Source organism: Octopus bimaculoides, chromosome 14, assembly GCF_046866305.1.
Source record: "Octopus bimaculoides isolate indiv1 chromosome 14, ASM4686630v1, whole genome shotgun sequence".
Classification (NCBI taxonomy): domain Eukaryota; kingdom Metazoa; phylum Mollusca; class Cephalopoda; order Octopoda; family Octopodidae; genus Octopus; species Octopus bimaculoides.
In genome coordinates, this window is record NC_142941.1 from 59,482,061 (window position 1) to 59,497,000 (window position 14,940).

At 34.8% G+C, this 14,940-nt stretch overlaps 1 protein-coding gene across 2 annotated transcripts in view; it reads left to right on the forward strand.

The window, feature by feature from the left end:
• The first annotated feature begins 2,626 nt into the window (after positions 1 to 2,626).
• The window catches only part of LOC106876388 (transmembrane emp24 domain-containing protein 7), a 33,369-nt gene continuing 21,055 nt past the window's right edge, over positions 2,627 to 14,940 (forward strand). The window contains exons 1-2 of one of the 2 annotated variants that reach the window (XM_014924905.3): positions 2,627 to 3,441; positions 6,744 to 6,992. In XM_014924905.3, coding sequence (XP_014780391.1) covers positions 3,262 to 3,441; positions 6,744 to 6,992 — 429 coding nt within the window. In that variant the 5' untranslated portion in view covers positions 2,627 to 3,261. The remainder of the gene's footprint in view (positions 3,442 to 6,743; positions 6,993 to 14,940) is intronic. The other variant, XM_089363062.1, reaches the window with a different exon arrangement.

The following is a 14,940-nucleotide window of genomic DNA, read 5'->3' on the forward strand; positions in this document are numbered from 1 at the left end:
CAACATAACCTGTACAGGTGCATGAAGTGCCACATATTAGATGTCGAAATGATCACAGAGCAAGTGTTTTGCTCAGAAAGACAATGTGTTCCAACACAACTTCCATGCTAGGTTGGAGATGAAGATTTCTTTTAAGTATTAATACTGCTTATGTCCTATTTTTAATAAACCCGCCGGCTATTTCAGCAAAAACACTATGATCCTATTGTGTCATTGATGGGAGATTCAGCTGTTACATTGCTGCTGAACATCTGTCACTGAGGAATCCATACCAGCAGAAGCAGATGCTTCTTTACTATAATGTTGAGTGCTTTTAATGCATTACAAGTCCTTATGAGAGGTCCTTTCAAGGTAAATAATACAGTTTCTGTGTTCTAATACAACCTCCACATTAAGTTGGAGATCAGGATTACTTTTTGGCATTAATTATTTTTAGGAGTGGCTGTGTAGTAAGTAGCTTGCTTACCAACCACATGGTTCTGGGTTCAGTCCCAATGCGTGGCATCTTCTAATATTCATGGGCCAAATGCTGAACCAAAACTCTGAACTAGTCTCTTTATGCAAACACAAAACCTGCACAGTGCCAAGGACTCCAAATTTGCCATCATGATGTAGGACAAGATACTGCAATAGCCTGGGCTTCAGAGGTCCACAGCTCTTCAATATCCTCTTGAAGGACCTGAGAGACCTGCATGGGGTGGATGTAGGTGTCTTCAAAATAAAACTGAACCTCTTCCTGTCAAGTGTCCCAGATGAACAGATGAACCAACTTCACGGCAGGTGGTGCAGATGAGGGCAGCTGCATCAAACTCTCTCATGCACCAAATGTCAATTCCAAAAAAGCATTCGTGAAGTAAAATTATGTAGCAACACCAAATGGTGGTGCACCAGCATGGCCACAGCTCATGAGCTGAAACTAGATAAAATTTAAAAAATTTAAAAATTGGTAACGTGCACCATAAAATCAGGTTATTTTATTTGATATGTATAAAATACCTATCCAGTAAGGTGGATTAGTGGAACTGTAAGAATGTCAAACTGGATTCTTGCAGTGTTTGTTCCAGCTTCTTTGAATTCTGAATTCAAATCCTGTTATGGCCTGCCTGGGTAGTTGACCTACTCTATCACATGATTTAGTAGAGTCCAATCTTATACAAGCATTTCAGCCAGTTTAACCCTTTAGCATTTAAACCAGCCATATCAGGTCCAAATACCTTCTTTTATGTTCAAACTGGCTAAATCTGGTCCCTTATGCTTATCCTACAATGTCATTTTAAAAATAAACAATCACTTCATCAAAATCTCAAAGCTACATGATCCTCCTTGATTAATTCAAAATGGTGTGAATCAATAAGCGTTACATTTGACAGAGTAATCTGAATACTAAGGGGTTAAAGATCTCTTCTTCCAACAACTCTCAGAGCCCCTGTAAAGTGCCATGAACATTGTCTTCCCTACTGGCTGAAAACAAAGTCAAAACAAAAAACAACAAAGAAATAAACAAAAGAAAAAGATGCTGTTGTTGATGCTAGGAGGTGTGCTTTTCACACTAAGATATGAGCTGAAAAGGTCTCACGTTTTCATTGTATAAATATAGATAGTACTGTTTATTTGAGCTGAGGCAGTTTTCTCTATAAGTTTGTAGAAGAGGAGCAGTTGAATAATCAATCTCACAACACCTGGTATTTCGGATAGATTTGGGTAAGTGATTAAGTTATCACTTGAGGCTTAGGACAAATAACTTTAAATAGAGTCATAACATGGAGTAGCAGAGGTTGGTATGTAGAGCATCATCATGATGATGATATTTTCAAAATCTTGAGTTTACATTCTCTGTGAATTGATAAAATAATTACAAGTAATATATTAGGTTTGAATTACAGATGGTCCAGTTGTGAGAGTATGAGATTACCAGAAAGTTATCTATTCTACCACTGTGCTTCTTTGTCCATGGTCGAGAAATTTAACTCTCAGCCATAAATAGGTATCATGAAAGGTGTTGGTGGAATTCATCTCTGCAAGTATTGTAAACTAACAAGCTTTTTCTCCGCATCCAATGCTGGAGGAAAACTACTTGTTGTAGACCAGCATCCTATGCTGGATGCTTGTGATTCTGACAGCATATAAAAGGATCAAGTCAATATTATAAGTTTCGATACTGTTACCATTCTCTATTGTCAGTCTGTCTTATAAGTACTTTATTACATTTATTGGTGATCAATAACTTATTGATTTCTAACCACAGGTGTACCATCGATACATATGCAGTTGATTACTTGTTTCATTCCCATCAACTTCAGTTTTGAATGACGTCCAGAGTATATATTTTTTATTTAATCGATGTTTTGGCTCGCCCACATGATTATTCAGATGGGTACAAACTCACTATATATTTTTTTAAATTGAATTTTATTGCGTACGAATTTTTCTTTCCCCTTTCATTAGAAGTACTTACAATTAATAACTATTATATTATTCTATCTTCAATAATTTAGCATATATTTTAAAGTTTTATTTTATTTTTTTTATTCATTGCGGATATACACGTTTATATAGAAACACGGGGCAAAATATAAACGCATCAAAGCGGAAGCACGAAATTCTACCGAAACGCCGTCTGGCGAGCGGAAAAGCCACGTCACTCGGTCCGCCATCACTGTCGCCATTGCCATCACTAAGCATATAAAACCTGGCCGGCTCCGATACCACTCACACGCCCCTCGAGTTGAAAAAAGAAAGGAGAGGATTTTGTTTGATCCATATTGTCTTTCTTCCTTCTTGATTTTTTTTCTTTTCTCTTTTTTTCTTTTCTAACAATTTCCTTCTCTGGACTGTCGTCTGTTTCTTTGGAAAAACAATATATTCGTCTGCATCTTCTGACAGTGTTTATATAAATATTACCATAAAGCATATTTATACGCACGTACAAGCATATGTGTATATATATATATATATATATATACATAATACAACACATTTACACATGAGTAGTATAAATTATATATATAAACATATTTAATTATCAATCGCTGTTTCTTTGAACGATACGACAATAACATAATCCCAGCCGGTTTCAAATCGAAGCCTCGCCAGTGTTTGTTGTCGTGTAGTGACTGACTTCCTGCACTTGTTTGTTACTGTGATTTTTAATTATTATAACTACTTGTTTTTTGGGGGGAATTAATTTTTTTTAGGTGGGTGCTTGTTGAATATTTAAATTTTCCTTTTCTAGTTACTGTTATTATAATTAAATAGTTATAAATGGAGTGTCTTGCGAGTACTTCGTCGACTTCAATGTTCGTGTTTGTGACAGGACTGCTATGTCTTTTCAATGTGCATACCGTACTGTCCGGGGAACTTACGTTTGAGTTACCGGATAACGAACGTATGTGTTTCTTCGAGAGTATTAAAGAAGGCCTCAAAAGCACACTGGAGTTCCAGGTGAGTTAAAACACATTTAAATTATTACCATTGTTTTATTTACTGTCATCCCTTAACGTTCTGAGTTCAAATAACATCGTAATTCGTTATGTCTTTCATTCCTCTGATATCAGTAAAATAGGTACCAGTGGATAACCGGTTTCACCCTTTCCCCTAAAAATGTGTGCCAATGTTAAAAATCTCCATTTATATCTTTTTCTGTTCTGAATTCAATTTTCGTCTGGAACAACTTTGTCTTTGATCCTCTCCAGGTCTATAAATGAAAGTGCCACTCAAGTACTGAGGTCGATAAAAGCTACTGTAGATTTTTCTCAAAGGGTTTTCACACATGAGTTAGAGATACAAGTGGAAGATAGTTTTTAGCAAATGGTTGGAGAGAAACCCGATAACCTCTTAGACTAATTTAAATATATGTTACACATACACATCATCATCTGTGATGTATGTATGTGTAGAAAGGAAATGCTTGTCTCGATCTCACAAATAGTTGTCTCAATTTCCTTGTTTTATAAATGCTAATTCACATAACCACCACATAGGTATGAACACAGATACAGGTGTTAGTTATTACGACTGTAACACCGAAGACGAGGTCTTTAGGTTGGCTTGTTCGCCATTCCATAGCGATCACATCTGTTATTATAGCAGATCCTTTTAATTCCAGTCTGGACCTCTGCATGTTGAGTTTTAAAAAAAAGGGGGGGGGGGGGATTATAAAATAATTACAAGCGGGAGGTGTCAGTAAACCTTCTCTATGAAACCACGGCTGCGTGTGCATGTGTATGTATGAAATATCCTCGGGTATAACGTATTTGAACACCAGTTCACGTGTCGTGAGCTGACATCCTGTCCATTGTGCCTTATGCAGGACCCTGAATGCTTCAAAACTTCCGTTCCCCTATTTATGCGGGGGAAGGTTCGTCTCTCAGTTTGGGGTACCACATAGAAACTTTGTCATCGTGTATCTGGTCAAGGTCAATTTAACCTGGTAGAACGTACTTCCTCCCTTCAGGTTATTTACTGACCATCTTTTCGTATATTAACAGATAATTTATATGAATTCATGTAAGGTTTAATGAATGGATGGCTCCATTGGGTTGCTTATACTGCCACGTTAACTAGGAGCGTACCAACGTTATTATGATACATATTAGGTGTGAAAGTTGTGTATTTTAACCAAGAATTTAAATAATAATAATAAAAATAAGGTTTAGTGACTAAACATTTGGGTGTACAAATGGCTAAATTTTACAGATTTAAATATTACCTAGGAAAACATCAAAAATAAAAATCAAACAGTATTTATCTGTAAATATGGAGATTATCATTTGACACAAAATGCAATTTGACAGTTTTATACGCACTCATGCATTAAATTGGACTGGTTGTTTACGCTTAGTTTAATATCTATTATTAATCCCGTATGAGTATGTTTTATGTATAATAAAAATCAAGCTGATGGAATGGCGAAAATGGTAGGGGACAGGATTGATTTAAAAAAAAAATTTTTTTTTAAATAGTTTAGTCTGGAGGAAGAGGTGTCTACGACCTTCACTGGCCCTCCGAGACCGGTGAGATCGATACTTGAAGGATATGTGCCGGGAGGGAATCCCCAAGTGTCGATATTCTGGGACGAAAGGATTGATTGTAGTGGTTAGTGTGTCTGTCTTGGAAGTGGTGTATATGTGGAGTAGTGGTGAACAGTGTTGAGAGTCGGAGAAAAGAGTGAATCGAGGGTTCTTGCGCGAAAGTGACACGAGAGCAGTCACATTTGAGGAGCAGGGGTCATTGTAGCATGGTAGAAAGGGCAGTGTGGAGAGAGCGTGTCTGCGGCACAGATCTTGGAGTTTCTGAGAATGTTATCCTATTTCTCACTATCAGAATTCACATTCTTAAGGCGTTGACTTTGCCTTCTATTCAATTGAAGTTGACAAAAATAAAAAGCGGGCATGTGCTGGAATCGGACTAGTCACAGTCACTTCTCCCCCAAAATTTGTGGGTTTGTGCCAATGTTAGAAATCATTCTTATTTTTAAGGAGCACTCTTTTCTAATTTCTGTTAAGTAGACCTAAATGTCTATAGTTAGCTGAATTACACACACACACACACACACACACACACACACTTATTCATTTAATATCCATTTTTCCATGTCAGCATGTGTTGGGCAAGTACTTATTTGAGGCAGGCTTTTACAGCTGGGTATTCTTCTTATCAAACCTTATCCATGTTGTAACACACACACACACACTTAGAATTTTGATTATTAGAGTTTAAGTTTCATGACCATTTTAACTTATAGCAGTTAAGCAATTTGGCATTAAGTTACATCTCTTTTTTAACATCAAGTTCAAATTCCACTGTAGTCTAATTTGTTTTCGTCTTTAGGGTTGATAAAGTATATACCAATCAAGTAGTGGGGTTAATTTATTCAACTATACTCTTCTGTTGTGTCAAAGTTAATCGTTTTTATAGAGGAACCTTATGAAGTGCTTAAGGTTTCTGTAATCATGTTCTAACACTTCTTTTTATTTTTCATATCAAGTAATCACCAGCCTTTGTGTTGATCTGTGTTAGAAAGTCCCTCATATTTTGCTTGGAGACGATCAGCATCACATGAACCATTATGGGACTAAGCTGCTATACAGTTTGCAAAACTACAAACTTTCAGGAGCCAGCTTTATCCACGGTAACGAGGGGTAAAAGTATGAGAAGGATGCACTAGTTCACAGCTATTATTGTCTCACCCCAGAACTACCTTAAAAATAATCAATAGGTTTCATTCATTCTAATTTTTAAAGTGAAAGTTTGAGAATCCGGCAAATGATATGATATGAAATTCTGACCATTTCTCTCAATCTGGTGGCTAGCCATATCCAATCTTTTCTTGTGTAAACCATCAATAACAGTATCTTTTCTTGCCCATTCATGAATTATGTTCATCACTATATCTTTTCCACTACTATCTAGGTCTTGCTAACAATATACCACTTCCATCTTAAAACCATTTGATACAAGCATTGACTATTCTATGTTGTCTTCTAACCAAATTGCTGCATTATAAACACTGCTTGGTTCTGTTGCCTCTTTCCATAATTTTCTTAATATACATCAAGAGTATTAATGTGAATATTAACTGTAATAATCACATCCAACTATCCATATACTGCAGTTTCAAAGAGCTTGGAAAAATCAGGGCCACTTTCTTGCTTCTCCAGACTAATTATTGGCAATAATGGCTTTAAAACTGGGTGTTTATTATTTATAATCAGAAAATACACAGTGTTTTGTTTCTGTTGCAGGTAATAACTGGTGGTAGTTATGACGTTGATATGGAACTTTCAGCACCAAGTGGTCAGATATTATACAAAGACACTAAGAAACAGTATGATACCTTCACGTGGACAGCTGACCAGACTGGCGTGTATAAATTCTGCTTTAGTAATGAGTTCTCCACATTCTCCCACAAGGTTGTCTACTTTGACTTCCAGGTAGGCGACAAGCCTCCTCTGACTGCTGAAATTGACTCACATGCCACGGCACTGACTTTGGTGAGTATATTATACCTTTACAACTATTAATCGCATTATAGGTTTCAGTCATTGAAACAGGAAACCTGTCTCGTATTATGTGTTGCTTGCTTTATTCTGTTGGAGTGTCACCGGTTCATTGACACTTCAACATTTAACTTCTCTTCATTTACTTGTCTACGTTTTAACACTGTCGCATGCTTATTTTTTTCCTGCACTCTTGATTGTCATTTAATACCAGTAATATATCTCATTGCATATACTTTCATATTGGATACTTTTTACTTTTATTGTTTTTGTGAGTGGGAGGAATTAATTTTATGCCAGCTAATAAAATTGACAGTAACTATTGCAGAGTATAATTTCAAGAATAAAATGCTAGGAACAAGGTTTGTCTGTAACTGTTTCACTGTTTAAGATCGAAAGAGCAATAAGCCTGCAGAAGGACTTAGCTTTACTTCTGTGAAATGTTTTTATCTATATATCATTTTCACTGAGGATTATACACCCATTCTTTTAGACCCAGATTAAAATTTGTTGAGTACCTTGTAAATTTATGAGGTGCTATCAAAAAAAGTTCCCAGCCTAGTTCTGTAGTGTGCCAACAGATGACAGCACTTGGTTGCGTCTGCAGTGAGAGCTAGCAGTGATATCGCTGTGTTTACTTCGCTAGTTGTGAAATTTGTGTTTTTGCAATCACATACTGTAGTCTGTAATTTTGTCATGGACAGGAACAAAGAGCTAATGTTAAATTTTGCATTAAACTTCGGAAGTCTGCTACAGAGACATTGAGCATGCTTCGGCAAGCTTACGGCAACAAGGCAATGGGTTGTATGCAATGTTTCTCAAGTGGCAAAGGCACTTCAAAAGTAGAACATCCTTGAAAGATCTGCCATAAGCATCATCCCCAGAAATGTGGTATTGTGCATTGAGAATTCATCCTGTAGGGCCAGACCTTCAATCAAGAGTTCTACTGTGATGTTTTGAAGTGTTTGAGGGAGGACATTCAGTGAAACCAACCGGATCTGTGGAACACGAAGAACTGGATTCTTCATGACGACAATGCACTCTGTCACTGAGCTCTCCTCCCCCGTGAGTTTCTTGCCAAAAACAACATGGTATCGCTTCTGTACCTGCCCTGTTCACCAAGATTTAGCACCTGCAGACTTCCATGTTTTTTCCTCAAATGAAAATGCAGTCCAAAGTTGCTGTTCTAACACTGTTGTTGAAATCCAGTGCAGAAGGTCCTCAACTCACTTACAGAAAACAAATTTCAGGCCAAATTCCAAAAGTGGCAGGAATGCTGGGACTGGTGTACTGCTGTGCAAGGTGACTATCTTGAAGGAGATGATAAGACTTAGGTAAAATAAGTTATTTTTTATTAAACATAACTAGTCCTGGGACTTTTTGATACCACCTTGTCTGTGTACTAAATGGCCACTGCTTATCTTCGTTTCTATGTTGAGAAGCAGGTTAGAGATTAATACTACTCTTCATGGGATGCTGGTCTAAAACTGCTAACATTACCCATCTGATCTGGTACTTAATCCTGGTTGTTTGATGAATTTGAGTGACTATGTAAAATCCTGCAAGAAGGATTCTGTTTAGCCATTTAACCTGCTAAATTTAGCTCCCAAATCTCTTCCTTCTTTACAACATTTAAGCAAAATTGATTTTACATTGAAAAGTCTCTGTGGTGCTTTTGGACCAGGTTTACCTCGTCTTGAAATTTTAATGTAAATGTTATTAGATATTATAACTGTTTGATATATAAAGAGCAACAGGTCCACTGGTGGGACTTGAACTTATGTGACTATCAAATGTAGTAGATATAAAGTTTCAATCTCTATGGGCCTGCACTGTTTTTGTTCCAGTTGCTCTTATAACATTCCTTTCCTGTTATAAAACCTTGCACAACCGTCAATCTCATGGTTGTTTCTACTCAACTACCAAGATGAAAACTATTAAATTGCTGTTGGATTATCCTAGTGAGTTAAGAAATGTCCAGTTGTCTCTATCTTTCCTAGGATTAACAATAACTGGATGAAGCTGTATGATTATAGTTTAGCTTAAAATGTTGCATGGTTGGATGTAATTTGAAGGAAATTTAGCTGCTATTTCTAGCATATTGAGAAATCAAACACTCCCCATTTGGTTCAGCAATTTGAGAAGGGACTTTTACAGGTATTAGACACAATGTCTAACGTAATTCATTATAATGTAATTAGAAAATATATTAAAAAAATTTCTGTTATGTCTAAATTTATTAATTTTACTCTGATTTTACTTCTCAATTGGAATCTTTTCCATTTTAGTTATTTATGCTCTTGGAAAAAGAGTAATCATCACAACTCCCCCTTTCATTTCTCCCTGTACTTATGAGTCATTATTTATCTTTTACTGTTCTTATTTTATTTTTTTTATGGTTACACATATCTGTTAATTAGCTTAAATCATCTCTGATTCAGCAGACCTATGATCAAGAACATTCCATTTGTAACTCTTTTCAAACACAGTTATCTCCAACTACATTTTCCAACATGCCTTTCTTGTCTTTAAATAACTTTTTTATTTTAAACTAGTTGCGTGTGATTTTAGTGATTTGTCTATTCTAGCAGGTTGAGCAACTACATACAAGCTTTCTCATTGGTTGAATATTTGTTGCTATTTAGTGTATATTTCTTGCTGAAACTTGTCTGAAAACGTGATCAGCAAAATAAAATTTAAAAAAAAAAAATGTAAATTTTATAAGCTTCACTATATCAAAAACTTCCACCCAACCCTTATGAGTATGAAAGAACAAGCACAAAAATGATGATGATATATATTCTACATACCATAGTTACACATAACTGGGTGTTTACTCAGATCAGTTTCTGTTTGATATTGTTTACAATGAAGAGAAGACTGAGTCAATTTGCAGAAACAATAATAACTATAAAAATAGAAAAGTAACAATACATATCCATTAAATTCTTATGACATGATATACACAATGCAATAATTATTTCAGTAGAAGTAGAATAATTATTATAATTACATAGTTACATTGGCAAATATAAACGTGTGTCTATACATGTTTACGTGCATGCTTATATATACTTTTAACCTGGTGTAAATGCACATAAAGAACATATGTTCACCAATATGTGTAAATTAGTATCAGTCTTGAGTTGCATGACATTTTCCTGGGGAAATGAAAATATAATTAATGGGAATATAAAGTATTCAAATTTTGCTGTTGACATGTTATCAGTCTTTGACTGAAAGACTTGTTATTCAAGGAGTGATCAAGTTTGCACTGATCTAGTGAACCAACCAGTGGCTATGATTGTTTGTGTTTAAACTTTATGGATATTATATTGTATGTTCCTTCTGCTAATTGTCCCCAAAAGATTTCCTAAATTGTGAGGAAAAAGATCATATTAGATTGTGTAGTTTCAAATAAATTAATGTAGTCCTGAATTGCATACTGCCTGAAAAGACAAAAAAAACTTTGGGTAGTAATGGCTAGAATATTTTTGATCATAGGTTTGCTTAAGCAATTACTTGAGCAACCATTAGTTAAGAAAAAGTGTAACTTTACTGTTTAGAGAGACAGCCAACCACCTGGAGAAAATATACAAAAGGCTTTTCCAGTAAATCACGTTCTGGAACTTGAATTTATAGAATGATCAAATCTATACTAATATGGAATAATGAGCTTAAAATAGTTAAAAAAAAAAAAAACAGATTTTAAAATATAATTGTACATATATTAAAAATATAAGTTAAAGTAAGAATCACGTACATTATTTATTCATGCTTGAGTGGAGTCGTCCTACATTTAAAAACACAGATATTTTTTAAAATTTCATTTTTACTTTTGCTACAGTAAACTAAGCAGACAACCATGAAGTGGAGACGTAGACTATTTTCTTTCAGTTAAACACGAATGCATACAGGCTTGCTTTGTAGTAGTGGTCTGCAGCTACTGTGCTAGATTTTTAAGCTCTTGAGTGAACTACTTATGAATATTGACACAAATCAGAAACAATACTTGATTATTTCAGTGAGATCTTTATAGTGCAATAGGTTATTTTATTAGTAACTAATATTCGTTGTCTTAAAGATTATGAACTTCAGAAGTCAGATTGGAACTCACTACCTTCAAATTATTTATCAACGCACTTTCATTCACTTATCCAATTTAATTATTTTTAAATAAATGAGTTTTACTGAGAGTTAACAATTAAATTGTGTAAATTATTTTTTGAGGTTTTAAAGACAAACACTTGGTTTATACCCATATTTTACTTTTCTAATTTTTGTTTTTAAATATGTATTTTTGTCATAAGCACAATTTACATAAGCATTATCTTCTTTTGATTAATAATTTTTTTATTCTTATATATATATGCATTGTTATGATACAGTTCATAGTACTTTACATACTTTACAGCTTTCATGAAAGTTTGTTACTCTACTATTCTGAGTTCAAATCTTTTCAGGTTCAACTTTATTAGAGTCAAAAAAAATAATAACTCAAATAGTACTATCAATGTCATCAGATATCTTATTTTTTTTCTTATAAAACTGCACTCCAGATCATTGAAACAAAAATTATTTTCCCAAAAGTTTGAGTAATTTGTGGTAAACTACTTTAGCTATCATTAGGTGAAAGATGAGATTTAGGTACTCTTTTACTTGTTTCAGTCATTTGACTGTGGCCATGCTGGAGCACTGCCTTTAGCCAAGCAAATCGACCCCCAGGACTTATTCTTTGTAAGCCTAGTACTTATTCCATCGGTCTCTTTTGCTGAACTGCTAAGTTACGGGGACATAAACACACCAGCATTGGTTGTCAAGCGATGTTGGGGAAACACACACACATATATGACTAGCTTCTTTCAGTTTCCGTCTACCAACTCCACTCACAAGGCTTTGGTTGGCCCGAGGCTACAGTAGAAGACACTTGCCCAAGGTGCCATGCAGTGGGACTGAACCCGGAACCATGTGGTTCGTAAGCAAGCTACTTACCACACAGCCACTCCTACACCTATATATAAAAGTATATATAAAAGATAAGGATGATAAGTGAAATGCCAAGAAGCCCATGAGAAAGTAAGTAGTAAGGTTTGATTTTGGGATGCTGGAATGCAACAAGTAATGAGACAGTGTTAAAGATCTATCCAACGTTGATGATTACAGTTAAAGATAAACAAAAGAGAAAGAATGAAATTCTAATGAATTGTTGGTTCAAAATAGAACTTTGGAAACTATGATTCTGTAGAGCAAATACTATAGAAACTGTTTATGTGGTTTCTCTTATGGCTCAATAGAATGAAAGTAATCGAATAGTTGATTAGAGTGAAAGTCTTTCTTAAAGATTTGGTACAGTGACTGTTTGATGTAGTGACAAGGTGTATAAATAGGACTGAGCTAAAAGTACTGTTGGAGCCACTTGTCAATAAAAATAATGGCTTGAGAAACTTTTGTTGTTTCTTTAATCCCAGACAGCTCTAATTAAAAGAATTCCAGCCGTGACCATCCAGTCTTTTTTCAGATAGTGTATCTAGGAATAAGTTATTCAATATGACTCGGCATGGATCTTTAGAAATATCAGCCTAATTTCCTTTATATCACACCCAACTATGTCTGATTGTTAGATATGTAGAAGATATTCTCACAGGGTTTAAATAAGATACTACTGGAACTCCTAAAGTATTGCCTCATTCAGTGCACATACATGGGTGGAACTCCTGTTCAAGTAAAATGTGTGGTCACCAGAATTAGTTTACCAGTTCCAAGACATTCATTTAAAATCCACTATTTATATTTTATATGAGGAGTTTACTTTTCACATCTGTCTGTTCTATTGGGAAGACTCTGGACTTTTCTCTATCTCAAAGAAGAATGCATCCACTTCAAGTGTCCTGAAAAGAGCATCTTATGGAAATTTTCAGACTTCTGCTTCTAGTATGTTGGCGATATACCACTAGCAAAATAACACGAGCAAGGAGAGTTCTAGTTTTGAGAATTGACTCTGCAAAATGTTTAGTACAGAGTTTGAATGGGACAAGTGCATTCAGTAGACCGAGGTAGGAGATATGTAGCTTGCCACCTTCAAGAGGAGAAGTGATTGTAGTCATGGTTAGAAGAGGCAGAAAATAATAAAAAGCAGCACCTTTGTTGGTCAGTAAATGTAATGTGTTGGTGAGTATGCATCACTCTAAGTTGACAAATCACTTGCTAGTAATACATTGTCCTTGCTTGCTACTTACAGCATTAAATTAAACTTCCATGCTGGACCCATCTGCACCAAAGCACACTGATTCAAATATGTATAGCACAATATCATTTTATTGGATACAAATTATGGCTACTTTGTGAGTAGGACTTTGCTAGCTGTTACTTTTTATCTAATTATCTAATTGTAAACTACTTAAAAATATTGATTTATTGTGATTGATATATATGAATACATATACAGTCATAATTTTAAAGACATTCTATGAAGCTAGGCCTTATGATTAAACTACAGTACTTTTGGCAGCTTAGGGCAAAGATTGTTGGATGTTTTTTTTTATATTTTAAGACTCATCAGGGATTAGTTACCTTTATTTATCAAACATCTGAAAGCAAGTTGCATAGGACTACTTGTTAAAAATGTAAACCAGTTTGTGATGAGTGGCTCAATATCATTTACATAATAAAATAATAAAACAAGGCTAATTCCCAAGCATTAAAAGCTTGAATACTGACATAGTGTGGATTATAAAGATGAAACTAGTATGTTCAATCCTCATTCCAAGTTGCTGAAGGCCCTGTAATAGAACCATAGTGCCTGATTCTCTCTCTCTCTCTCTCTCACACACACACACACGATTCTTATATATATTTATTAAGCATATTGTTGTTGTTGTCCTAGTAAAAGTTCATTGTTGCATTTTGAGTTTATGCAGTAGAGTAGCTTCAATTAATTTGAGATTTGTAACTTCTACAGTTAACTTGGTCATAAAGACTGTGCCTCAAGCAAGTTTGCCGGAGCAATTTACATTCCATTTGGAATATATTTCCATGCTGAAATGCTGCTCCAATGGAACCTACATAATTATTCTTAATCCATGTTGTATTGTTTAAAATTTTTATGATTGTTATATAAATGATACATGTATTTAGCATCAGTGCTCCATGCATTTCCGTAGCATTAGTTGATGATGAATCTTTAATTAGAAAAAGCTGCTAGTCTTCTACATGCCCCTTTCACTGCTACTTTGCTAGCCTCCACCCATTATCATTAATAGAGGTAATGTAAAATGGTAGTGATGTAAATAATATCTTGATCAGAAATGCATTAAAACATCAAGAGAGGGTTTTGACTAATCTAACTATAAACTATGACACCTGGTGGTGCATAGTAATTAACATTTTTTTTTTTGTTGTTGCTGCTGAACAAAAGTAAATATTTAATGTAAATGTTTTCCGAACATTGAGTGATAGTGTCTTTATTGATTATTTTTGTCAAACAACGTGTACAATCCCATTTCTTTCAATAAGTTAAATATTTAGAAAGAAATAAAAATCTACCTCCAACCTGTACATGCAAATGGTTAGAGCAATCAGTTTGTGTGCATTGGCTTAGTCTCTTTGACATTTCGTTGACACAACACCATATGGAGTTTTAAAAAAGAAGAGTATAGATTGTTTACAGGTGTTGAAAGTTTATTTTAAAAGAAATATGAGAGGATTTTCTAGTTTGAGTAAAATATCTCCTGCTTTTAGTGTTGAAATATTTGTTTTGTTTTTCTATTTTATAGACTCCCCCCCACTTCGATTTATATTGAGTGAATTAATACAGTTTGCACTGATAAGGGTGGTGAGTGACAAATATTCAAACAATAGACTAAATGCTCTGTGATGTCTTGCTTCCAAGTACAACTCCTACAGAGGTTGACTTTGCCTTCCTAGGGTTTATGTATCCACCTAC